At 52.2% G+C, this 27,719-nt stretch overlaps 1 protein-coding gene across 3 annotated transcripts; it reads left to right on the top strand.

Moving 5' to 3' along the window:
- The first annotated feature begins 616 nt into the window (after positions 1 to 616).
- Positions 617 to 22,943, top strand: LOC122392646 (methanethiol oxidase-like). Of its 3 annotated transcripts, none has more exons than XR_006258563.1 (10): positions 617 to 949; positions 12,149 to 12,331; positions 13,133 to 13,292; positions 13,714 to 13,910; positions 15,111 to 15,315; positions 15,847 to 16,034; positions 17,725 to 17,870; positions 18,502 to 18,624; positions 19,402 to 19,953; positions 22,852 to 22,943. XR_006258563.1 is itself a non-coding variant. In XM_043387735.1 (10 exons), the coding sequence occupies exons 1-9, from the start codon at positions 797 to 799 to the stop codon at positions 19,469 to 19,471; spliced, it is 1,425 nt and encodes a 474-aa protein (XP_043243670.1). In that variant the 5' UTR covers positions 706 to 796; the 3' UTR covers positions 19,472 to 19,476; positions 19,632 to 19,953. The 3 variants fall into 3 exon arrangements, 2 of the variants coding, with proteins under 2 accessions (XP_043243670.1, XP_043243671.1); XM_043387735.1 differs by lacking the exon at positions 22,852 to 22,943 and having other exon boundaries at positions 706 to 949; positions 19,402 to 19,476; positions 19,632 to 19,953; XM_043387736.1 differs by lacking the exon at positions 22,852 to 22,943 and having other exon boundaries at positions 706 to 949; positions 19,402 to 19,518; positions 19,612 to 19,953.
- Positions 22,944 to 27,719: the final 4,776 nt, after the last annotated feature.

The raw sequence follows: 27,719 nt of genomic DNA, 5'->3' as shown, positions 1-27,719 counted from the left end.
CACATACCCTAGGGGTATATGTAGTTAGGGAAGGATATAACAAAGTGAACGACCTTAGAATAGGGCAGGGCAAAAAGGACTGGAGAGGGCATGTATGTGCTACGGCACATAGTAAAATTGTTTTGTGGCGTGCCCTGATTTACTGTTAACCAGAAAGCAATCGGAAAGGCAGCATCTGTTACGCATTTAAAGACCGAGGCATGTTACTTGCTCGCGGTTTTCGGCTGAAACCGTGGCATTTCAATGTGGGACGCAGTGGTCCAAATTTCGCGAGGGCTACGTCCCAAAGGCAGGGGGCTGCGTCCCAAAATGGGACGCAGTCAGTATGTTAAAATATGCCCTGACGGCCAAGGAAAGATACCTATTTCAGCTTATCGAGCTTGGGTGGCGTTCAGATGGGTATGGTTTGGAAGTGCCTTGCATAAGTCAAAAATAGTATTGCTTTTCACCTGCCAGGATATCTGACTACACAATAAACCATCATTCGGCTATATTTTTCACTTTGGTATCCTGGGTCCCTGAAGCGCTAGACTATGTAGAACGCCTGGATGGCCTACTGTGCGTCGGCGGCCAGCACCCCATGGCCCGGTGCATGTGCACAGCGGCGGCGTGTAGTGTGTACTGTGTATGTCTGGGCCGGGCCCGCCGCTGACCTCTGACGTCCTTGGCGCGGTGTGCAGCCCCGGACGGGCGGTCGGGCGGGTGGTGCAGCCAGTCCGTGGACGCCCGCGGCTGTGGACGGAGGGGTCGGCCAGCAGCAGCACACGGTCCGTCCGGTCGGCACACAGACGGCAGCATGTTTCGGTTCGGCGCCAGGACGGGGCCCGGCTACGCCAGCCCGCGCGACGCCATGACCAAGGGGCCGCGCGAGGAGCTCATCTACGTGCCGTGCATCGCGCCGGCCGGCAGACACGACTACCTGGCCACGGTCGACCTCAACAAACAGCAGGTGAGCGCCGAGCGCGGGCGGCGAGCTCCCAGCAGCGGCGAGCTCCCAGCAGCGGTGAGCTCCCAGCAGCGGCGAGCTCCCAGCAGCGGGGGCGAGCTCCCAGCAGCAGTGAGCTCCCAGCGGTGAGCTCCCAGCAGTGGCGAGCTCCCAGCAGCGGCGAGCTCCCAGCAGCGGTGAGCTCCCAGCAGCGGCGAGCTCCCAGCAGCAGTGAGCTCCCAGCAGCAGTGAGCTCCCAGCGGTGAGCTCCCAGCAGCGGCGAGCTCCCAGCAGCGGGGGCGAGCTCCCAGCAGCGACGAGCTCCCAGCGGCGGGGGCGGGGGCGGCACACACGGCGGCACCAGCGGCTCCGACCTGGCGGCCAGCGCCGCTCTCGTCCGCAGTCTCTGAGGCCGGTCAGCAGCTGAACTGCCTCTGTTTACATCAGCGAGGACGCTAGCGAGATCAATACTAAAAAAAACAATACCACGAATGAGATCGCAGCTAATGAGGCATGCCGTCAAAACGGTTGCAAATTCCCCGCTTTTCGGATCCACGTTTACCTTTGCATTTTTCGGTAAATTATTTTTGCAGCCGGGACCGCATCTGACCCTGCCAGGACCGGCGAACCAGATTACAACTGACTCGAATGGAACAGAGCTAGTCAACTGTTGGCCTAGAGGAGTGATGCATAAACGTAACTAGTAGTTGATTATTTAGGGACATATTTGTGTTATGAGGTTATCGGTGGAGCCAACAAATAACTAAACGCACTTACTTTTACTGACGTTTCGGTTTCAAACAACCTTCGTCAGAATAGAATTACAAGTTACGTCTCATATTTCAAAAATGCACATATTTCAAACACACTGAGAACATAGCAGATATGTTCTCTGCTATGTTCTCAGTGTGTTTGAAATATGTGCGTTTTTGAAATATGAGACGTAACTTGTAATTCTATTCTGACGAAGGTTGTTTGAAACCGAAACGTCAGTAAAAGTAAGTGCATTTAGTTATTTGTTGGCTCCACCGATAACCTCATAACGTAACTAGTAGTCTAGTCTAGTGGAGCCGAACTAAATCTGCCCTCAGATTAGCACTAGATTCATCGCATCGCTTTGGTAACCGGTATTGCTAGGGCAATCGCTTCAGATGTGGCTGTTTCCTTCCATTGAATTTCACCTCGGGATGTGCCCCAGGTCCCAGTCCCATTACGGGATATGTCCCGTATCATTCCCTCCATTGAATGCCACCACGGGATGTGTCGCACGGTCCAGTTGCGGGATCATGGCAGCTGTCTGGTCCATTGCTGCGGGTTCGACTCGACCTGATAGCGGCCGCGGAGTCGGCCTCAACTGAACTCAGTCCCACGCACAAGGGGGAAAAGCTCAAAAAATTGAGCGCTCAAAAAATTGAGCGGGCCCCATTATGAAGGAATAGGCGAAACGATGGTATTTTACAATGCCTTTAGCGTCACACTACGGCAAATATCGTATCCAAATAAGGTATCAATGGCAAGAGAGAGCAACAAGGTTTCTTCTCGAACACTCGCCGTGATAATTTATATCGGTGTTTTTGGAAAGAAAATGCCCTAAAGACGCTCAACTTTTTGAGCGCCACTTGTCGTTCGGGACCGCGATACTCAATAAATTGAGCGCCACGACAGACGACAGTCAGCTGGCGCTCAAAAAATTGAGTGCCGGCCAGCATCTACATTCAATTTTTTGAGCGTTCTCCGTGACAGGTGAAGCCGGTACTGGCTGCCATTTTTGATGTTATGTTCGTTGAAATACGTTAAAATGAGTTGAAACAGAAATGCAGGAAGTTGAATGCTACGTGGTACCTAAACTTTTCACAAACCCATGGCATCATGTCACATTTTCCGCTAGTAGTTTTATCGGTCTTTCGGATTCGGCACACCTCAAATAATTATACAAGGCTTGAATAATCCGTATGAATACTGTAATTGATATTCTCTGACTGTACTGGGAGAAGGGAATACGTGAATACAGAGATATCCACCCACCCTTGAATATTGGAGAATTATAGCAGGAAAAACTGTATTGCCACGGTTACAACTTACAAGGCCATCGGCCGCAAACAAACAAAAATACTATACAATGTGGGTTAGATTCACAAACATCATCAAGTGTGGAACACAGAGACGAGCAAAACAACATCACAATTCACATTATCGCATGCCAGCCCGACCACATTGGAACCGGGTCCGGGTGACCTGCGACCGGAACCTGCGTCTTGCCAGCATACATCACAAAAGCAGGAGGCAGTGTCGTACTGCTTTGATCCAAAATATGCCATATAACAAATGATATAAGCGACCTAAGCTCGGACTAAGCTTATCATTATCAAATCCTTAACATGTAAAAGACGAATGGAAACATCGAGTCTCGGACCAGCAGTAGCAACGATCACAGTAGCATTATCACAAAGAACACGCGGCATTATCAGACAGCCGTTTTGCTATCGGGCTACAGGCGGCGACGGCGTGGTTGTAGACCAGCTGCGAGGTAGCGGCGTGCGGGCAAAAGGCGCGGGCACACCTCCATGTGGCCGTGCGGACAGTGCGCGGTCGGCGTCGCATAGTGGGCGGCATCGGGCTGTCCCGAGCCGTCGAAGCCGCACAGGTTGTCGGCGCATGTGGGCGCGCGCGGTCACCACGGCCAGCTGCTCACCGCCAGCACAGACTGCGCAGCGTCGCCGCTCCGCCGGCCAGAACACGCAGACAACCCTTCTTGCAGTCGCACAACACGTCGCCAAACTCATTCACCTGCTCCACCATGTTGTTGATGTCACCGAGTCGTTCGAGTTGTGGCTCGTGCCGTCGAGCATGACCTGCCCGATCGGACACGGGTTAGCGGCTTCTGCTCCAGCGAAGTCTTCATCTTAGTGACGTCTTGCTGATCTCCACAAAGGCTGAGCAGATGACCTTACCCACAGAGACGGCCGACGTCCTCGCCAGCGACCGCTTGGTTGTGCAGACCTGCCAGAAAAAGAAAAGCTGTTTGGTGATCTCAAACGATTTTTTTTCTTTATGCAGTGGAACAAAACGGAAAATATGTCATACAACAGGAACTAAAAAAGAGATGCAGCCTAGGTCGTCTAAGAAATGGGTGCAACATTGATAAAATTCTTCATTGAATGAATTCTGCAAATGCTTTTGATAAAATGTGTGGTGATTATAAGGAGACCACTTTACTATAAAATTGCTCAGGATTCCCTATCTGGACCTGTCAAAAAATCCTGACTGCACACCAACAATGAGCATTAAATCCAAAACCTCTACCAGGTACCTAGGGATAATTAAATTCTGATTCAGGAAAATATTTCACATCATACAAATAAAAACCTTTACTATATTGAAACTGAAAATGTGATGCTGATCCAGTGACCTAAGGGTCTCAAAGTATAATAATGAATTAATCGATTATAAATTTGGTGGTGACTGCCGACTGGCGTCTGGCGGCCTAGACCTTGAGGCTTGAAAGTGGCCTTCCTTTTCCGTTGACTCCGATCCTCCAGATGGAAATGATATAAAGGATCATTTTTATCTTATTTCATATGAGCGAGCCAGTCAGCAAAGTGGCTATCCTGTTTCAGCATTCACCCACACAATAGTTGACTGTCAGTCTGTCATGCTGTCAGTGTTGTGAAGTAATGAAGGAGTGAGTTTTGTTGATTATAAATTGTGATGTTATGTAAAGGACTGGAAAATGAATGTGAAAACTATGGAAACATATTGGCAGAGTATTGTCACTTACTATCAGGACATATGGATAGAGAATACATTCAAATTAATAAGAAATGCCAAATATCCAGGTACTCAATCACTGATAGCAGTGGACTATCATATGTTTTAATGTCAATTATATGAAAGTTAAGACTGAAACTACCTTTTACCTCATCATAACTAATGAAAAATTGTGTGAAGAAAACATTCACAGCCTCTTTGAAGCACTTAGACCACTAAAAAACAAAAATTTTCACGTAAATATGTTGTGTCTCCTTCCTTCAAAACATCATATCGGATGGCGCCACTTTCGTCGACAGTTACTTATCTGCACGCAAATCGAGGAAAACGTGAATTGATTGACGTTTACGTGTTTCCAAATTTAAAATCACAGCATATTCAAACTTTTCAGTGTACCTTTAAACATCTAAGTACAACTAAAACGATAAAAACTTACCCTCAACACAAGGACGACGACAACCACGCGACCGGAGACGTCGCGACGAAATAAACAAACGGCGCCGCCAAATGAAAAATATTCTCCGATATGGGTAATGTGAAATTGAATCGCAATCATTTTGGGTAGTATGAAAAATGCTCTTTCCAACAGAACCCTAGTAAAAAACGTGAATGGACAAAAAATAACTTTTATTTCGACATAAATATTGGCCTGTTTTTAAGTCATCCTGGTATGCCGTAAGATTTCGACCTATAAATTGGTGTTCCCCCAATCATTGAAGCTTGAGCAGTGAAAAATATGAAAGCCTAATCTGTTTTGCATCATTAGTGATTCTCCTAGGGTGTTGCCATTTCTCCCTAGGTGTTGCGAGTTGCTTTTGCAAAACGTGTTCCTGAAACGGCTCAATTTTTTGAGCCCTCAGCATTACGCCTATGGGAGCCTCTGACGTCACACGCTCAATATTTTGAGCGCTCAATAATTTGAGCTTTTCCCCCTTGTGCGTGGGACTGAACTGGTGACTCTCCTCCGGCCGCCACAGGCACAGTGCGGGTCTGTGCGCTGGCGGTGACCGCTGCGGCCGGTATCTGGCCGTATCTGTCCGGCATCTGTCCGGTATCTGTCCGAATCTGTCCGGTATCTGGCCGTATCTGTCCGTATCTGTCCGAATCTGTACGGTATCTGTCCGGTATCTGGCCGTATCTGTCCGGTATCTGGCCGTATCTTTCCGAATCTGTCCGGTATCTGTCCGTATCTGTCCGGTATCTGGCCGCATCTGCCCGAATCTGTCCGGTTTCTGGCCGTATCTGGCCGTATCTGTCCGCCGCAGTGGACGGGAGTGGACGGCCGAGGCAGTGGACGGTTTTCCGCTCACAGGGGGATAGGGGATAGGGAGGAGATGGCTCGCAGTCCTCGTCACCGCCATCACTGTTAGTGTTTACATTATAGGCTTGGAGCGCCGCGGTGCCTTTGGCCCCGCTGGGTTACAGCGCTGTCAACAACAGCCAGTTGTATGTACCACAGCTCAGTGAACGCAGGCCACTTCCCGGTAACACGGGGTCAGATTGACGGGGACGATTACTGGGCCCGACGGAGCAGCGCGCCCCGCTCAGAGCCAGCAGTACACGGATCAACAGGCACCAATGACGCGTCGAGTTCCAGGTGCGATCCAGTGACGGATGTGAGTATCAGCAACAGGAGCAGTGGCAGCAGCAATAGACGGATGTAGCCACACGGGAGGCGAGTGGCAGCAGCATTAGACGGATGTACCCACACGGGAGGCGAGTGGCAGCAGCATTAGACGGATGTAGCCACACGGGAGGCGAGCGGCAGCAGCATTAGACGGATGTAGCCACACGGGAGGCGAGTGGCAGCAGCATTAGACGGATGTAGCCACACAGGAGGCGAGCGGCAGCAGCATTCCCCATTGGTGTAACGAACGGGAGAGGTCACCTACCACGGCTGTACCGCCCACGGACACAGTAGGTACTCTCCAATGTGCACCGCGAGAACGGTGCCGTGCTCGGTACCTCGGTACTAAGACGGCTGCCGTGAGGACAATCGCAAACAAAACGGACGGCGATGGCTTCGCGCATTGACTGCAACTAAATTAAAACAGTATGTGCCTCCAATTAGGATATACCTAGACCTGAGTGGCTGCGTAGGGGAGGGTGGGGCAGAGCGGCCACCCGGGGCAAAGCGGCCACCCATCGTTTTAGCCCTTCATAGCTGACATCAGTTCCAATTTATGGTTTCCAATTATACTTCTCTTCACGGTCGTTCGAATGAGCCAGACCGGAGTTTCAGGCCCATCACCATTGTTCTGTGAAACAGGGAAAAGCATTTCTTGCCAGGTTACCAACTATTTTTACAATTTTTAAATGCTATGTTATTTCATAACCGTTTGGAATTTTTATAAGTGTTCTTGTCCATGCATTGCATGGTTATCGTACATGTATTCTACCAATTTTAATGTTTTTTACCCCACTAATAGCTAAGCTGGAATATTTTTGTCTCGGACGGTTTGCGCGGGGCAAAGTGGCCGGGGCAAAGTGGCCAACCCCCAATTGGCCATAAGTTGCCTCCATCTGGATAAAAAACATTACTTGTATTCAAATGTGTCGTCATGCATTCATCTTGGCCACTTTTCAGTTGCATGATTTACCAAATAATGCAATTAAATGTTTTTTTTTCATGAAAATCCTTTCTTTGTTTACCTACAGGTGGAAGATGATAAAGTAAACATCCATCCTCGCTTAACCTTGTCACCATCAAATACCCTCACGAGGCAACTATTTTGTTTCTCATATCGGGACTTGAGAAGACGTCGGTGGCCGCTTTGCCCCAGGGTATGGGGCAAAGTGGCCAATATGCATAGGTTTAAAATTTTGTCAATATCTTTCATATGTGAACGCCTTTGGAAATAAAACGCAGTTGAAATAAAAGGCAACTTAATAGGGATCACATTGGTATAGAAAGAATCTTTCCAAGTTTAAAAATCAAGCGTTGGCATCGTGAGAAACGTTAGGGTGGCCGATTTGCCCCACTCTCCCCTACTTAGTACCTACCAACAAAAACTCACTCCTACAGAAAAAGCGCAGTACCATGGTGTCCATTTGTTTTAAATTTCACCGCGCGAGCCGCGAGATAACCCCAACGCCGCTTTATCATCAAGTCGGCATCTCGGCAAGCTCGTCGCATGGGCCTATGTCGCTGATAGGATAGCTAGTTTTAACTGACCAAGACCGGTTATATCTGGCTATAACTGTTTATTTGACATTCAGACGCATCAACGTTGTTGGAGCTGCGTCCATGTGGGCTGATGTCAGGCGGCCGACATACTGCTTATTAAGCATGCGGGGCAAAAAGGACACTAGCAGGTATGGGAGCGAAAGTCCGCTCTCGCATACATTTTTCACTAGCTGCGCTTCAGTGTTGCGAAGTGGCATGACACGCAGTATCTGATCTGCGCCTCGGCGCTGCCTGGGCTGTAAATACCAGCGTCTGGTGGTATTAAATTACATTATATACTTTGTATATAGCGATAGCAGACCTCTAGCTGAGGATAGAATACATTGCTCATGACATTTGGACGTTTTCCAGCAAGAGCCAGTGCTGCAGTTTACATCATTTTTTACGTACGTTTCTAGAACTTGTCGCGGAAAGAGTACAACATGCAATTTATGCTTACTTGAATTTGGTCTGCCTGATTTTTAATGCAATAACCAAACTGTTACCAACCTTTGGTAAGGTCACTGACCCGTATAACGTCATACGTTCTTGGCGTTTTATGTTGTCAAAACATTGTGCTTTGAGAAATTGCTTACAACCTGATTGACAGAAGTTTAGTGAAGTCACGGAATATATAGTCTACGACAATATATGTCGACGGAATACGACGGAATATATGTCGTAGACTATATATTCCGTGGTGAAGTCCCAAGCTTTCACAACTTCTTTGACTGCCTGCGTGGGGGGGGGGGGGTGTTTTTGACCTCACCCGCCAGTTTTTTTTATAGCGTAAATAGCGCTGCAAAACAGGGTATAGCTTATCATGCATTAACTTCGCATCGTGTGTAAAATTATTGACCCCAGGTCACATAAGTCAGGTCACCAGGTCAAGGTAAGTGGCCATGCCTCTAAAACATTTTGTGATTCAGTTTTCCTACAGTGTACATCGCTGAAGCTTGAAACTCAAGCTATTGCATGAGATAATCAGTAGGGGAGAGTGGGGAAAGATGCCCAGGGTTTTACTATGTCATATATTATTCGAAAATGACGATGGGAAAGCAAAAACTTGGAGTTTCAACGGAAGTCGACATCATTTTTCTCCAAAAATATCACACTTTCGTGCCTGAACTAAGATAACTTTTTTTGCTATTAAGCATTTTCCTGAAGAAGTGAAAGGGGGCATCTTACCCCACAGGGTGGGAAAGACGCCCCCTGGCGTTGGGAAAGATGCCCCCTGCACTATAAGTGACATAAATGGGCACGTGAATCGCCTGAACGAATCAGTAGTCCCTTCGAGCCTGCAGTAGACACCAAACGTCATCATAAGGGCCCTCAAAAGTAGTCGTAAGGGGCTTCAGAGGTCATCGTTAGGGCCATCATAGTCCAGCGCGGCCAAACAAGCCTCCGTGGTGGCGTTCGGAGACCACTGTGGGGCTCTTATAGGTCTTCATGATGCTTGAGGGCCTTCGAGCCCATCTTGGGGACCTCCGATGCCAGCGCGGCCCGTGGGGCCAACGTGGGAGCCCTCAAAGGATGTCGTGAGGGGTCCTGGAGCCAATAATGGGGCCCACAGAGGCCGTCGTGAGGGCTCTCAGAGTCAGATGCCGCCCAAAAAGTCGCTGTGTGGGCCGAGAGACCGGCATGGGGAGCACCCGACCGTACTGGACTCTCAATAGTCCCAGATCGGCTTTTGTCTACATCACAAGTATGTAATAAATGATTTGACGGGCTGTTTGAAGGGCAGCCTACGGATTTAGGGGGGCGTCTTTCCCCATCAGGACAGGGGGCATCTTACCCCAAGGTACCGAAGTAACATTAAATCAGTACAATTTGTTAGCCATAAAACGACACCCTTAAACAAACCGTTTGGGACACAGTACACGCATGCTAATGTATCACGACTATAGCAAGGGACGCAAAAATTATTTAACTTCTTTGATATTTACAATGTTTTGACACCAAAATATTTTTTGAAAGCAGCAAATAAAAAACATGCAATCATCAGCCAGCCGTTGCCCAACTGAGCTTCGCAAATTTTTGTGCAGTTAACAAGGCAGGCTTCCGCTTTACGCTAAGAACATTAATTTCCAGGTTCGATTCTTTGTTTCGCCGCTAGAGGGGGTGGGGCGTCTTTCCCACCCTGGGCATCTTACCCCACTCTCCCCTACCTAAAATTTGTTTATCTCGAAATTTCGATATCGGTGACCTATGATTAGGTCAATTCATGACCTCAATTTATGACCTATAAGATATAAGTTAACTAATGGGAGAAAGTTGAAATGCTCTTCTTTTGGCGAAAACACCCTCAAACATCAGGACACAGGTGAACATGACATACTGAACTGGAAAATTGCACCCTTGACCTGCTCCTGACGTCATCCTCCTGAGGCTCTGTGCTCCTGAGGTCATCTCAGGTCATTAAACGTCCCCAGCCGTTTTTGACAATAACTTTGGATAGAAGCATGCTAGAGCGCTGGAAACGCCATGAATGTGTTCAATTAACCATTACAAATCGAATGATATGTAGCATGATCTTTTCAGTGACCTTGACCTGAGGTCAATAATTTGTTTTCAAGTTTTGTTTAGGTCAACTTATAATTCATTCTACGCGTCTTGACAAGACAAACGCGATGCCGGTAAAATCAGCGTACCTAATACAAGCTTGAACTGAAAATTATGAGCATATTTTTAATTGACCGAATCCTCAATGTAATCTGAATAAAATGACAAATAGCAAAAATTCGGGTATATTCGATCACAGATCTTTGTCAACCGATACCAGCAGGCGCCACCTATACCAGGTGGCCACCTATACCAGGTATACCTAACCGATACCAGGTGGCGCCTGCTGGTATCGGTTGACAAAGATCTGTGATCGAATATACCCGAATTTTTGCTATTTGTCATTTTATTCAGATTACATTGAGGATTCGGTCAATTAAAAATATGCTCATAATCATCAATATGATTTTCCTCACTACGCTAAACTCTCTTAAACTTGAACTGAAAACTTATGATACAAACACCTTTTTGTGAAAAACCGTTAAATTTTGAGATTTTTGCCTTCTGGAGCAAAAACTCAAACCGTTGATCTTAGGTCAAATCTGAGAACAATATGTAGAGACCTTTGAAGGAGCTATCGCTTTTACGCAGCGCTGTGGCTTTGTTGGTTCCCGAAGCTTATGCGCTGATTTGTGAGAAGTTCTCAAAATCGAGAACAATATTCCGAAAATTTTACCTCTGGTGACCTCCAGTTACCTCAGCGATGACCTGATAAAAAATCGCCTGTATGCTTCTGGAAGATGTTATAGCGAACTATCGATTGCTTTTTACTGCGTGTTTCTTGCTTGTTTACTTTTCGAGATAACCTGATGTAGTAAAAAACACCCCCCCCCCCGCCATGGCGAGGTTCGCTGCGAGGCCCACCCGCGGGCGCGGGTTAACCCTCGTCCCGCTGGGGAGGGGCCAATTTGCCCCCCCCCCTGTGGTTTTTCCTGAATAGCAGGAAAACTCCGCCCGGCAAATTTGTAGTTCCTTCCCGGGCATCAATAAGACACCTTCACACAAAATTTCAAGTCTTAGGTCATCTTAGGTCAGGAGTTATTGAGGTCAAACTGAACGTTCAAACATGTGATATGTTGTTGGCCCCATGCATTAGGGTGGATGTCAATTTCACGAGAATGTCAGGTCAGACCATTGACCTTTGGTGACCTCGGCTCACTTTTACGAGTTTTATAAGTTTCTAGCCTAGTTTGTTAGCTGAATTCGAAATTAGCAGCCATTTTAACAGTTACGAAGTAGCTTTGGGGCCTTCGTAACATGTTACGAAGCTGCCAGAGGCGGTTGACACCTACTTCGAATACCCGAAAGGACCCCTACTGGTTGACCTGTCTTGACCTGACCCGACCCGGCTTAGATAATGGAGAAATCATCTGTCATCAAAACTATCATGATATTCTTGATCAGCACCCCTAAAAACTCCATAGCAGCCACACTTAATGACATTCTAACCGGTCCCGATTTTCCCGACTTTTGGGTCATTGATCTGACCTGGTCAAGCAATGACCTTAAACCTTAAAATTGGGTGTCATCGGCTTCCTCTCGTAACGGGCAGCACGTTCGCTCTTTCCGCGAAGCTCTGGCTCAATCAGGGAGTGAATGCTGGGATCATCAATACCAGCAAAGTTTTGCGTGACTGCGAGTGTCCGAGTGTCCGGGTGTCCGAGTGTCCGAGTGTCCGGGTGTCCGGGTGTCCCTCCGGGTGACCGAGTGTGTGTCGGTGGCTGCAGGTGGTGCACCGGCTGGTGATGCCACACAAGAACGACGAGCTGCACCACAGCGGCTGGAACGCGTGCTCCAGCTGCCACGGCGACTGCAGCCGGCGCCGCGACCGGCTGGTGCTTCCCGCTATCGGCTCCAGCCGCGTCTACATCGCCGACGTCAGCCGGCCGCGCGCGCCGGCGCTCCTCACCGTGAGTACGGCGCAGCGGCGCGGCGCACCGCTCTGACCTCTGGCCTCTTAACCCCTGACCTGTGACCTGACCTCTTACCGCAGACAGGTGACCTGACCTCTGCCGCGGACATCTGGTTCTGACCTCTGCCCTGACCTCAGATCTCTGACCTCTGACCCCCTGACTTGTGACCTGACCTCTGACCTCTGACCTGGGAACTGACCTCTGACCGCGGACATCTGGTTCTGACCTACGACCTCTGCCCTGACCTCTGACCTCTTATCCCTGATTTGTGACCTGACCTCTGACCTGGGAACTGACCTCTGACCGCGGACATATGGTTCTGACCTACGAGGCTACGACCTCTGCCCTGATCTCTGACCTCTGATCCCTGATTTGTGACCTGACCTCTGACCTGGGAACTGACCTCTGACCGCGGACATATGGTTCTGACCTACGACCTCTGCCCTGACCTCTGACCTCTAACCTCCGACCTTTCACCTCTGACCGCTGACCTGTGGACTGTGACCGCTGACTTATGACCTGCGACCTCTGACCTCTGACCTCTGACATATGGCCTCTGCACTGTCACCTCTTATTGTTGACCTGTGACCTGTGACCGCTGACTTCTGACCTGTGACCTGTGACCTGTGAACTCTGACCTCTGACCGTCAGACGGTGGAGCCGGAGGAGCTGGCCGCTCTGACCTCTGACGCGCTGACCTCTGACCTCTGACCTCTGACCTCTGACCGTCAGACGGTGGAGCCGGAGGAGCTAGCCACTCTGCTCTCTGACCTCTGACCTCTGACCTCTGACCGTCAGACGGTGGAGCCGGAGGAGCTGGCCGCTCTGAATGTCTCCACGCCGCACACCACGCACTGCCTGGGCACCGGCGACATCATGATCTCGACCATGGGTGATCGGAACGGCCAGGGGCGCGGCACCTTCATCCTGCTCGACGGCAAGACGTTCAAACTCAAAGGTGCGCCGGCGCGCCGCGCGGCCTGCAGCCGGTGCTGACGTGGGGACGGTCACAGGGCAGCGTCCTGGCGGGGACACGGGGCCGGCCGGTCTCCGGGTACCGGACGGAGGGTATCTGACGGGAGGTGCGGGGTCCCGGCCCTGGGCTCACCGGACGGCCGCGGCCCGCGGGCTGTGCTCCGTGGGGGACGGTCAGCCCACTGCAGTGCCCGCCACACAGCTGTGATGCCCCCGATCCCATCAGGCGGCTCACAGAGAGAGCGGCCGCGCCCTGCGAGGTCCCACGACAATCGGACCAGGAGGGCCGGCCGAGTCACGACTGCGGCTGGGCTCACGCTGTACTAGCGGTCTGTTTTGGCCGGCTCAGACCGGTGAAACAGGACCGCGGATTAACCAGGTGTCACGTTGTGTCTGCTCGGCAGGGACGTGGCCGGCCGGGGACGCGGCGGCTCCGTTCGGCTACGACTTCTGGTACCAGCCGTACTTTGACGTGCTGATCTCGACTGAGTGGGGCGCGCCGGCGGCGTTCAGCCGCGGCCTGGACCCCGCCGACCTGGCCGCCGGCCGGTACGGCACGCACCTCAACGTCTGGGGCTGGACCAGCCGCCGGCTCCTGCAGGTACTGTGTACTGACGGGGCGGGACCAGCCGCCGGCTCCTGCAGGTACTGTGTACTGACGGGACCAGCCGCCGGCTCCTGCAGGTACTGTGTACTGACGGGACCAGCCGCCGGCTCCTGCAGGTACTGTGTACTGACGGGGCCAGCCGCCGGCTCCTGCAGGTACTGTACACTGACGGGACCAGCCGCCGGTTCCTGCAGGTACTGTGTACTGACGGGGCTGGACCAGCCGCCGGCTCCTGCAGGTACTGCATACTGACGGGGCGGGACCAGCCGCCGGCTCCTGCAGGTACCGTGTACTGACGGGACCAGCCGCCGGCTCCTGCAGGTACTGTGTACTGACGGGACCAGCGCCGGCTCCTGCAGGCACTGTGTACTGACGGGACCAGCGCCGGCTCCTGCAGGTACTGTAATGTAATGTATACTGACGGGACCAGCCGCCGGCTCCTGCAGGTACCGTGTACTGACGGGACCAGCCGCCGGCTCCTGCAGGTACTGTATACTGACGGGACGGGACCAGCCGCCGGCTCCTGCAGGTACCGTGCACTGACGGGACCGGCCGCCGGCTCCTGCAGGTACTGTGTACTGACGGGACGGGACCAGCCGCCGTCTCCTGCAGGTACTGTATACTGACGGGGCTGGACCAGCCGCCGGCTCCTGCAGGTACTGTGTACTGACGGGACCAGCCGCCGGCTCCTGCAGGTACTGTGTACTGACGGGACGGGACCAGCCGCCGGCTCCTGCAGGTACTGTCTACTGACGGACGGGACCAGCCGCCGGCTCCTGCAGGTACTGTATACTGACGGGACCAGCCGCCGGCTCCTGCAGGTACTGTGTACTGACGGGGCTGGACCAGCCGCCGTCTCCTGCAGGTACTGTGTACTGACGGACGGGACCAGCCGCCGGCTCCTGCGGGTACTGTGTACTGACGGGGCCAGCCGCCGGCTCCTGCAGGTACTGTGCTCTGACGGGGCGGGACCAGCCGCCGGCTCCTGCAGGTACTGCATACTGACCGGACGGAACCAGCCGCCGGGTGACACAGTTACCGTTTCAGGTACAATGCATTAATATATCACTCGGCGGAGCCGCCTGCCTGCCCCCGCAGCGGATTGACCTGTGCTCCCCCGGCAGCGGACTGACCTGTGCCCGCCCCCCCCCCCCCCTGGCAGCGGACTGACCTGTGCTCCCCCCCCCCCGGCAGCGGATTGACCTGGGCGCGGAGGGTGTGATGCCGCTGGAGATCCGGTTTCTGCACGACCCGAAGCAGCCGCAGGGGTTCGTCGGCTGCGCGCTGAACGCGGTCGTGTACCGCTTCTACCTGGAGCCCGACGGCAGCTGGGCCGCCGAAAAGGTCATCCAGGTGCCGCCCAAGAGCGTCACCGGCTGGATGCTGCCAGAGATGCCCGGTGAGTGAGTCCGAGCGGCCCGCCTGACCGCTCACCTGTGACACTGACCGCTGACCGCTCAGACCGCTGATCACTGACCGTTTGACCTCTGATGGCTGACCACTGACCGTCTGACCACTGACCGTCTGACCGCTGACCGTTTGAACTCTGACGGCTGACCTCTGACCGCTGATCACTGACCACTGACCATCTGAACGCTGATCGTCTGACCGCTGACCGCTCACCGCTGACCGCTGACCGATCACCGCTGACCGCTGACCTGTGACACTAACCACTGACCGCTCAGACCGCTGACCACTGACTGATGAGTGCTGACCCATCTGATCGCTGACCACTGACCAATGACCGTCTTGCCACTGACCAATGACCGTCTTGCCACTGACCGTCTGACCGCTGCACTGACCGCTGACGGCTGACCACTGACCGCTGACTGATAACCGGTGACTCATCTGACCGCTGATCACTGACCACTCTGACCTCTCTGACCTCTGGTGACTGACCGCTGACCGCTCTGACGGCCGGCCGCCGCAGGTGTGATGACGGACATCCTGCTGTCGCTGGACGACCGGTACCTGTACTTCTCCAACTGGGCGCACGGCGACGTGCGGCAGTACGACGTCAGCGACCCGCGCCGGCCGCGCCTGGTGGGCCAGGTGTTCCTGGGCGGCAGCATCGTCCGGGGCGGCCCGGTCACCGTCACCCGAGATACCGAGCTCACGGTGAGGTCACCCGCGACACCGAGCTCACGGTGAGGCCACCCGAGACACCGAGCTCACGGTGAGGTCACCCGCGACACAGAGCTCATGGTGAGGTCACAGCGGGGTCACGGCGAGGTCATAACGAGGTCACGGTGAGGTCATGATGAGGTCAAGTTGAGGCCACGAGAGCCCAGAGCTTATCCAAGCTGTCACGCCTTTTTGTTTGCCAGAGCAGCTATATGGCAAACGTGCTGGTTATCCTCCGACGTAAACTGCGCGCCTGTTCCATGCTCTGTGAGTCATGCGGTCCACGTAAGCCTACTCTGTTGGATGCCCGACTGAGGCGCGATGCCCGCTCGGTCTCTGGTGTACGCTGACGGGCCGGTGTGTCTCTGGTGTGAGTACGCTGACGGGCCGGTGTGTGTCGTGTGAGTACGCTGACGGGCCGGCGTGTCTCTGTTGTGAGTACGCTGACGGCCGGTGTGTCTCTGGTGTGAGTACGCTGACGGGCCGATGTGAGTACGCTGACGTGCCGGTGTGAGTACGCTGACGGGCCGGTGTGAGTACGCTGACGGGCCGGTGTGTCTCTGGTGTGAGTACGCTGACGGCCGGTGTGTCTCTGGTGTGAGTACGCTGACGGCCGGTGTGTCTCTGGTGTGAGTACGCTGACGGCCGGTGTGTCTCTGGTGTGAGTACGCTGACGGGCCGGTGTGAGTACGCTGACGGGCCGGTGTGTCTCTGGTGTGAGTACGCTGACGGCCGGTGTGTCTCTGGTGTGAGTACGCTGACGGCCGGTGTGTCTCTGGTGTGAGTACGCTGACGGCCGGTGTGTCTCTGGTGTGAGTACGCTGACGGCCGGTGTGTCTCTGGTGTGAGTACGCTGACGGGCCGGTGTGAGTACGCTGACGGGCCGGCGTGTCTCTGTTGTGAGTACGCTGACGGGCCGGTGTGAGTACGCTGACGGCCGGTGTGTCTCTGGTGTGAGTACGCTGACGGGCCGGTGTGTCTCTGGTGTGAGTACGCTGACGGGCTGGTGTGTCTCTGGCGTGAGTACGCTGACGGGCCGGTGTGTCTCTGGTGTGAGTACGCTGACGGGCCGGTGTGTCTCTGGTGTGAGTACGCTGACGGGCCGGTGTGTCTCTGGTGTGAGTACACTGACGGGCCGGTGTGTCTCTGGTGTGAGTACGCTGACGGGTCGGTGTATCTCTGGTGTGAGTACGCTGACGGGCCGGTGTGTCTCTGGTGTGAGTACGCTGACGGGCCGGTGTGCCTCTGGTGTACGCTGACGGGCCGGTGTGTCTCTGGTGTGAGTACGCTGACGGGCCGGTGTGAGTGCGCTGACGGGCCGGTGTGTCTCTGGCGTGAGTACGCTGACGGGCCGGTGTGTCTCTGGTGTGAGTACGCTGACGGGCCGGTGTGTCTCTGGTGTGAGTACGCTGACGGGCCGGTGTGTCTCTGGTGTGAGTACGCTGACGGGCCGGTGTGTCTCTGGTGTGAGTACGCTGACGGGCCGGTGTGCCTCTGGTGTACGCTGACGGGCCGTTGTGTCTCTGGTGTGAGTACGCTGACGGGCCGGTGTGAGTACGCTGACGGGCCGGTGTGTCTCTGGTGTGAGTACGCTGACGGGCCGGTGTGTCTCTGGTGTGAGTACGCTGACGGGTCGGTGTGTCTCTGGTGTGAGTACGCTGACGGCCGGTGTGTCCTCCCGCAGGCGCAGCCGGAGCCCGTCTATATCAAGGGCCGCCGGATCGAGGGCGCGCCGCAGATGCTGCAGCTCAGCCTGGACGGCCGTCGGCTCTACGTCACCGACTCGCTCTACTCGCCCTGGGACAAACAGTTCTACCCGCAGATGGTGAAGTAAGTGTCCACCCCGGGACAAACAGTTCTACCCGCAGATGGTGAAGTAAGGGAGCCCCCGGTACAAACAGTTCTACCCGCAGATGATGAAGTAAGTGTCCCTCGGGACAAATAATTCTACCCGCAGATGGTTAAGTAAGTGTAGGTACCCCCTGGGACAAACCGTTGTACCCGCAGATAGTGAAGTAAGTGTAGGTACCCCCTGGAACAAACAGTTGTACCCGCAGATGGTGAAGGAAGTGTCCACCCTGGGACAAACAGTTCTACCCGCAGATGGTGAAGTAAGGGAACCCCCTCCCCGGGACAAACAATTCTACCCCCAGATGGTGAAGTAAGTGTACCCCCTCCCCGGGACAAACAATTCTACCCACAGATGGTAAAGTAAGTGTACCCCCTTCCCGGGACAAACAATTCTACCCACAGATGGTGAAGTAAGTGTCCCCAGATCAGACAATTTTACCCGCTGATGGTGAGGCGTTCTCTGAAAAGTGCTCCCCGGACAGGCGCGGTAGCATGTGTGCTGTTGTGTGCTAATGTTGCTGATATTTGCTGTTGTGTGCTATTGTGTGCTGATGTGTGCTGCTGTGTGCTGCTGTGTGCTGACTGCTGATGCGTGCTCTGTGGACAACAGGCGCGGCACCATGATGCTGCAGATTGACGTTGACACGGAGCGCGGCGGACTGAGCCTCAACAAGGACTTCCTGGTGGACTTTCACGACGAGCCGGACGGCCCCGTGCTGGCCCACGAGATGAGGTCAGTACTGATCACTGGCCCACGAGATGAGGTCAGTACCTTCTGATCACTGGCCCACGAGATGAGGTCAGTACTGCCTCACGAGAGGAGGTCAGTACCTTCTGATCAGTGACCCACGAGATGAGGTCGGTACCTACCTTCTGATCACTGGCCCACGAGTTGAGGCCAGTACCCACCTTCTGATCACTGGCCCACGAGTTGAGGCCAGTACCCACCTTCTGACCACTGGCCCACGAGATGAGGTCAGTACCTTCTGACCATTGCTCCACGAGATGAGGTCAGTACCTTCTGATCACTGGCCCACGAGATGAGGTCGGTACCTACCTTCTGATCACTGGCCCACGAGATGGTCATTACTGATCACTGACCAACGAGATGAGGTCAGTACTGATCACTGGCCCACGAAATAAGGTCAGTACCTACCTTCTGATCACTGGCCCACGAGATGAGGTCAGCAATCAGCAAAATCACTGGCCCACGAGATGTGTGACAGGTGTGATTTGATATGATTGAGGTGAGACCGCAGGTACCCACTGATGTATGACTGATGTGTGACTGCAGGTAACCGCTAATGTGACTGATGTGATGTGACTGATGTGTGGCTGAATTTACCCGGTGATGTGTGACTGATGTGTGACTGGTGTGTGACTGATGTAACTGATGTGACTGATGCGTGACTGATGTGTGACCGCAGGCAGTAGGTACCACTGATGTGTGACTGATTTGTGACTGATGTGATTGATGCATGACTGATATGTGACTGATATGTGGCGGCAGGTACCCGGGCGGAGACTGCACCTCCGACATCTGGCTGGCTCCCGAGGCAACAAAGCCGTGCAGTCTCTGAGCGGACCGCGGACAGACTGGACAGTCTGTGAGCAGCCCGCGGACAGACTGGACAGTCTGTGAGCAGATCACGGACAGACTGTACAGTCTGTGAGCAGCCCGCGGACAGACTGGACAGTCTGTGAGCAGACCACGGACAGACTGGAGAGTCTGATGGGGACCCGCGGACAGACTGGAGAGTCTGTAGTCTGTTGGGGACCCGCGGACAGAAGGGTCAAACCAGTGAGCAGCGAGGTGTGTCCTTGTATGTACATAGGGCCCCTCGTGTGTCGATGGACCGTCTGATGAGTGAGGCCGGCCGGCTGTCGGAGCGGAGCGGAGGGACAGCCGAGCGAGCCCCGCCGACAGCGAGCGCTGCGGCCGGCCAGCGGCGCGACCGGGGCGACATCTATTCGGGTGCTGGTGTCGCCATCTGTGATGGCTGGGAGCTGGTCGCTGAGCCATCTGTGATGGCAGTACATACCTACTGGTGAATTAACCATGGATCGTGCACAGTGGCGGATCCTGGGGGGGGTCCACGGGGTCATGACCCCCCCCAAAAGGTCTGAGAGGGTCATTTGACCCCCCCCCAAAAGCCGAAGACCTAAATGCGTTATAGACGCCGTCTTGCATGCTCAAAATCACCCATGGGTGTAACTTTGGAAACGACATTGGGGGTGCAAACTAGGGAAGGGGCCTCCAAGTGGCGGGGCCTCCAGTTCGCAGGGGCCTCCTAAGGAGCATGTACAAATTTACATATGTACATACATAACGAGCGAGCGAAGATGGACAGTGCTCGACGAGTAGGGTAGGTTCTTTCGAAACTTTAACCCTCGCCCTTGTAGGGAGGGGGGGGGGGGGTCGGATCGACCCTACTCAGTTTTTCGCGAATAACTAGCGCAAAAAGCGGCTGATCGCGACGAAACTTTTAGTATCCTCGAGTTACTAAATTTTACACACACCCTTAAAAATCATAGGTATGACCCTACCTAAATGACCTTTAACCTGTTATCTATTACTCGAGACCATGTTTGGCCAGAATCGAAATTCGGCGTATGTCAGCTCACATTATTCGCGCGGATCCAGTCTTTCCAGTCGTGCATAACTACTGACAAAATATCATGAGTGCACTTGTTTTATTTCACCATTTTACATTGAATATTCTTGCTCTGTATTTGAAACAAAGAATTTTGCGTATTTTATAATTCTTAGTGCCAATAAAGGGATGACACATTGGGGGTGCAACATAAACATTGAGGGTGCATAATTTAACTTTGAGGGTGCAACTGCACCCTCAAAAGTATACAAAGTTACGCCCCTGAAATCACCTGTCAAACACTTATGAGCTAATACCTTTGTTTTTCTGGATCGTGTTGCGTGAAAAGGCGTATTGAAGGCCAGAATCTTACTCGTTTTTGTCTCAACCGTGCGAGCACCAGGGGATGATCCAGGAAAACTCCAAGGGGATGGTCATGAATTTAATTCCTGGTGCCCCTACCTATACCCAAAATTAAAAACTCAACGGATTTCGGCCACACACCACTCTGAAAGGGAGAGACCCTCAGTAGAGAGGAAGCCCTCTGTAGAGAGGAGGCCTTCTGTAGTTGAGAGGCCCTGTGAAAAGAGGAGGCCCGCAGTAGAGAGGTGGTCCTTTCTAGAGAGGAGACCACCCTGTGTTCTGACAAATGTTTTTGCAAATTTTTCGCGGCGCTTCGCGCCGCCGATTCATGTACGTACAGGTCAATACGAAATCGTGACTGTACAGGGTGTCCCAAAATTAATGTCACACCCTCTCACAACCTTTATTTTGCCTTCTACGGCGCAATATCAATATAATTTCGCCGTTACTGGCTCCCAGACCATATTGGCTACATTCTAGTCACGTGACCTTCAAATTTTTGTGACCCTGACCGGTCAAGGGGTGGACGGAGGTCATTTTCGGGGCAGTACCCAGCGCGCGCGGACCATGTGTCCAGGATGGCAAAACTGCAGAGCAAATCGTCCCGCAGCGGGGCAGTCGACATGGTTGGCGGCGGAATGACCCACGGCCTGGTAGCCGAGGCACTGGGCACGAGTTGCCGCACGATTTGGCGCTGGTTGTCTTGCGACAGAAGCGGATAGACGTCTGGGAACAAGCTAGGTCGCGGCAGGAAGACTTCCGCCAGCCGGGTAGTGCAGCTCGACATCGCGAACTGCGGAGCTAAATACGGGCTTATCCACAAGGAATCTGGCAAGGGGGCTGATTGCTAACAGTCATCCAGTCTCCAAGTTGACAATTCATCGGTACTGGAGGCTGCTTCTAAAGCTGAAGCCCACCAAGTCACGTTTCCAGCCGAAAACCTCTGCTGAACATGTCCAGGGCCATCTTTCAACAGGTCGGGGTCCCGGCTCATCGAGCTAGAACGACGCAGGACTGGTGCAGATCGAACTTCCCAGCATTCTGGGAGAAGGACAAATGACCGGGAAATAGTCCCGACCTGTCGCCGATAGAAAATCTTAGGGCGATCGCCCGGTAAGAGGTGATCAAAATGGCACCAGAATAATCTGAAGGCACGCTGACCAGGAACGTTCGATCTGTCTGGTCCAAGATCAGTCCACAGAAGCTGGACATGTTGATGTCTGATGTTCCGGAACATATCCTTGCCCGTATCAGGGAGAAGGTGGGATACATATGTAAGAAAAGCGCACCTCTCATGTTTGTTATTTTCATGCAATTGACGCTGGACAGGTGTGACATTATTTTTGGGACACCCTGTAATTACACCAACCAACCGTGTCAAATTCAATCAGAATTTATATGTGTACTGTGAAGGAACTCCGGCTTGTACTGCCATGCTAAAAGGGTGGTAAAATTTGTGTTTTGGAGCTGTGTTTTGACAAATGCTTTTGCAAATTTTCTCCGCGCTTCGCGCCGCCGATTCATACACCAATCAATAAGAGAGATCGTGAATGTAAACCAACCGTGTCAAATTGAGTCGGAATTCATATGTGTACTGTGAAGGAACTCCGGCTTGTACTAGCATGCTAAAAGGGTTGTAATATTTGTGTTTTAGAGCTGTGTTTTGACAAATGTTTTTTTTTGCCTAATGCATTAGGCTAAAAGTGAGGTAACTATGTCTACTTCTGGGTTTTTAAGTCGGTTAATCCGCCCCCCCCCCCCCCAGTACAAAATTCCCGTGGCGACGCCCCTGTATAGGTGGGTTTCACTAACTAAAACTACTGAGTCGAGTGACTTACGATGATAAAACTTCATCTTAGAAACGACGAAGATCAAATGTCATTTGATCTCGAGATACTCGCTCCCTACCCCCCCCCCCCCCCGGTCGTCAGAATTCATCTATCAGACCCGGCATGTCGGCCGACTTGTGACCCCCCCCAAAAAGTTCCCCTAGATCCGCCCATGATCGTGCAATTGTTCTACACATCGTGAAATATGAATTATTAAATGTAAGTTGACGCAATGTATATAATAAATTACGTAAGGGTTTATTTCAGACAAGTGATGTTGGCTGGAGCAAAGCGACATAGGTACCTACCTACATCACGCAGCCGGGCAGCCCCGCATCATTCAGCTTAAGTACCTACCTACCTACCAATCAACTGAAAAAGCTTACTGTTTTGTCTGTCCAGACCAGAGGTGTTCGATTCACCTGTGATTGAATCGATTGGATTGAATCCAACAAAATTTGCTGAATCAAAAAGGTTTGATTCACGGCCAGGATACTTCGATTCACAAACCATGATTGAATAGAACGCATCGGGAATCAGGATTCAGGGTTGATTGAATAAAAAAGTTAATGATTCGTGAACTAAAAAAAAATTTGAAGTGAACATAGTTCATTATCAACAATAATGCCACGTGATATAGTTGCATGACAAAAAAAAAAAAAACATAACGATAGGCACATCCCTGAATCAGGAATGTTTTACCTAATTGCAGCAAAAAAAAGATATAAATATGTGAAAATGATCAATAACATGGCAGAAATGTAAAACTTTTATTGTAAAATAGGCCAAATATGAGAATGAGCTTTCGCTTTACAGCATCATCAGATTCATTGTTTTATGACATTTAAAAATTCTAGCTACACACAAAGTCTATCACGCGCTCAATGTTAGGTGGGAATATCGCAATGCAGATACATACATTCTTGACACGGACAATTTCGAACATGAATCTAGCACATATGTAGAAGTGTACAAAGGCAAACAAATAGGTTAAAGAATCGAGAGGCACGAAAGATATCGTTCACATCTAGATATCTGATAGGTAGAAGAGTGCTGGGCCGACAAGGCTATCACAGGGCTAGCCAGCAACAAATACGAGACTCCAGCCTAGGTACCCTCATGCGTCCGAAAGAATGTGCTTAGCATTACAATTGAGTACCTTTGAGTGTGTTAAGTGTGTGTGTGTGTGCGGGTGTGTGTGTAAAGGAGAGGGTTGTGACTTGTAAGGGTAGAGGGTGATGAAGAGTGTGGTCCTGATGTTTGTGTGTTGTGCGGGGCGTGGCGAATGAAATGAACTATCTAGTCAGTGGCCAAGAGCTTTGCATGGTGTTCAAACTAGGTTTAAGATTGCGTATGTGAAGTGATTCTTTAATTTTGATGTCAGCACAGTCCTTACCTCTATCCAGTATCTCAATTCTAAACGCATTGTTGAGATCCTCGTTGGGAAGCTGAGAGTGAGCATGTAGCGTGTGGTCCCCTAATGGTGTGTCTAGTTTACGCAAACGTGCATCGCTCAGGTGCTCGTTAACCCTCGCCCGTAAACGGCGATCTGCCACCTTCGCCCATGCAGGGGGGGGGGGGGGGTTGGTGCGACCCCCCCCCCTTGGCGTTTGAAAACGGAGCGTCGTAGAGCTTCGCTGAAAAGACCAACGGATTGCTCTCGTCGAGATCTCGCGATTGGTGGTATATTTTTTGGTCCTAGGTCAACATTTGACCTACTTTTGACCGGTCAAAGGTCAAATTTTCGGAAAAATAGACTTTTTCAAATTTTCCGCGGCGATTGCGGCAAAACGGTGGGAGATATCGACTTGAAACCTTCACTATCGTGTTCCTTGATCAATTATCTATCGTTTGGTATGTATTTCGTTTCCCTAGCTCTAAAAATGGCGCGTTGGGAGCGCCGGAAGTCGGCAAGGTCACAGTCGGCGGCAGAAATTCGAAAAATCAAAATTAAAATTTTTGAAATCTGATTGTATTTTTGGATTTGGGATGTCCATTTGCTCCCTATAGAAGCTAATATTGCTGCATATTCCCATTGAGGTGACAAGAATTAGCAAAATAGTGGTTCGGGCGCTTTTCAAAAATAGTACCGGACGCTGTTCCTCTTGTGACGTCATAGCTCCGTGACCTGACCTGACCCGGTCAAGTTTCTTATACCATGTGATAGCCAATACTTGCCCCAACATGCATGGGAAGTTTCATCACGATCCATCAACCGATGTCCGTACCACCGGCAGGAAACCTCGGGCGTTGGCACTCAGTTTGTGAAAATCCGGCCGGAGGCTGTTCCCTTTGTGACGTCATAACTCCGTGACCTGACATGACCCGGTCAAATTTTTTTTTATCAAAAGATGCGCAAGGTTTGCCCCATAAGGTACCCAAAATTTGGCGGCGCTGCGCGCCGCCGTTTTTGCACTATTTCTGAAAAACCTCAGGGGGGGGGTTGCACCAACCCCCCCCCCCCTACATGGGCGAGGGTTAAATCGGTACCGGACTGGTCTGGTGCATTCTCCTATATAAGTTTCGTCGTGTTGGGTAGTTTCGCACAGCTTACAGACTATCCTGTACACTACGCTTTTTGTGGTGCACTTCCCCGGTAGTCCATTTTCACAAGTATGGCACTTTTTGTTGCCGGATGGGCAGGGTGGTCTGGTAAGGGCCGAGGAGATCAGTTTTGTTTGTTTCGAGTTTTGTTTGAAACTTTGTGTGTAGCTAGAATTTTTTAAATGTCATAAAACAATGAATCTGATGATGCTGTAAAGCGAAAGCTCATTCTCATATTTGGCCTATTTTACAATAAAAGTTTTACATTTCTGCCATGTTATTGATCATTTTCACATATTTATATCTATTCATCATGGCAAAAAGAACCATCTCACATGTATTAAAAAAAAAGAATCGTTCATTAAGTTTTTGGCTGAATCAAACGTGAATCATCCCTTTTTTATTTTCTTAGTCTCTGAATCAAAAGGAATTGATTCACCTTTTTTTTTGAAGGAATTGAACGGTGATTAAATCGAAAAAAAAATCAAATGAATCAATGATTTAATCGATCCAAAAAGGTGAATCAATAACCAGTCTGTGTCTGTCACCTTCCATCCAATAGGTATGTTTGTACCAGTAGAAGTGGTCGATTATCCAGAAGTCGTCCAGCAAAGCCAGTGGACCTCAAGCCATTAGGCAATGTTGCAAACAGCCCTCAGTGCAACTCTTCCTTGGCTATCATAACAGGTTGGCGGGCCAAATCACAATGTTGGAAGCAGTAGGTATTTCGCCACCTCAGCAGCGACTGGGCCGTATCAAATTTAGCCCTTCAGTGAGCTTACTATAGAGCTCTGCAGATCGGGACCAAGGAAGACAGATCACTAAAAGGTGTGTGCAAGGGAGTCGACTCAACTCGCTTTGCATAGAAGGCCAACGATGCATTCCGAACCTACCTCTCAACTTCGACGCATTAAATTTTACCTATACGCACGGTGTTGATGTAGTACCTATAGGTACGATGTAGGCTCTGCAGGTGTAGGTATAGTTAACAATGGTGCGTATCAATCGATCCGCACTGATATGATGAACACATTCCAGATGCTCTCAATAAGATGACGAACACATTCAATTAGAGTCGGTGAACCACTCGACCATGTATAGAGATAACCGTCAATATCGTTCTGGATATATATAAACAAGATACCTACCACGATCGAATTTCAGCCGCCGAGCAGCGTTGGTCGCAACACGCCGACGATTCGTCTTGTTGATGGTGGTAGCGTCAATGCGCGCATGGTACCTATTTGATATGGAGATGCAGCGCCGGGCGCCGCGGAAAATATGAAATTTGTTTCGGCCGGTGCCACTCGATGTTTTTTTGTATGTGTAAAGCAAAAAAAAAATACATCGCAAGGCTTCATTAGGCACAAGGACAAGAAAAATCAGCGGAAGCGCTTGATCTGAGACTAGAGGTGACGGGCCATGGCCACGGCAGCCGCACCCGCCCCTCAACCGACGGTGACCGGTCACAGGGGATCCCCCCTCCCCTCCCGATCGGCAACGCCGTCACCTGACTACAGTGCTGTGACCGGGCCCGCGCACCTCCCCGACTCACCGGTCGGAAGGTCTGCAGCACCTCGTACGGCTCTGGGAACACGTCGTAGTAGCCGATGAAGGGCAGCACGGCTGCGCGGCCGCCCGGGACGGACAGGAGCAGCAGCAGAGCGGCCACCAGCAGTCTGAGTCGGGCCGACAGAGCCATGGCACCGCGCAGCTCAGCGCAGTTCACTCGGCACGCTCGGAGTCCAGTGCAGTTCACTCGGCACCCCCGGAGTCCCAGCCGCCGGCGCTGGGAGCGGCGCGCTGCTGCTGCGGGCTCCCCGCTCTCAGAGTCGCTCCCGGGAGCGGCGCGCTGCTGCTGCGGGCCCCTCGGTCTCAGAGTCGCTCCCGGTAGCGGCGCGCTGCTGCTGCGGGCTCCAGTTCGCTCCAGCTGGGAGAGGGCCGGCCGACGCTGCGGGGACGCGCAGGGCGACTGACGGCTTACGGCTGACACCCCGCCCCGCCGCTCGGCGTAACTCGACCCGTGGCTGATGGGCGGCTGGCGTTCCTGTTATCAGCGCAGCGAGATCGCGGTGGAAACGGGCCACCGTCTTGGAAAGATAGGTGTGACCGAGGGCCCGCACCGCACCCACCAGTCCCAGAGGCCCCCACAGACTCCTTCACCGCACCTGCCAGCCACCCCCTCCCTCTACCAAATTCTTACACCGCCCCTCCCCCTCCCATAGACCCCCATACTGCACCCCACCAGCCTCAGACCCCACAGACCCCCGGTAGGTCGGCAGTAGGACAGAGTACTTCCAGGGTATCAGGGCGGCGACCCCCGGTGGGTCAGCGGGTCAGAGGTGATGGCCTCGTGGCGTGTTCCGTATCGGACGAACGGTCCTCCGGAGTGGCCCCTTTCGCCTCCTATATCTGAGGGACAGCACAGCTCCATCCGCCTCGTATCGAATGGGACGGCACGACCCCATCTGTCGGCAGAGGATTGATTGCTCTCTCTG

The sequence above is a fragment of the Amphibalanus amphitrite genome, unplaced genomic scaffold (genome assembly GCF_019059575.1).
Source record: "Amphibalanus amphitrite isolate SeventyFive unplaced genomic scaffold, NRLGWU_Aamphi_draft 000495F_arrow, whole genome shotgun sequence".
Lineage (NCBI taxonomy): Eukaryota > Metazoa > Arthropoda > Thecostraca > Balanomorpha > Balanidae > Amphibalanus > Amphibalanus amphitrite.
The sequence above is the reverse complement of the archived record's forward strand: the minus strand, read 5'-3'. Positions and strand labels throughout refer to the sequence as shown.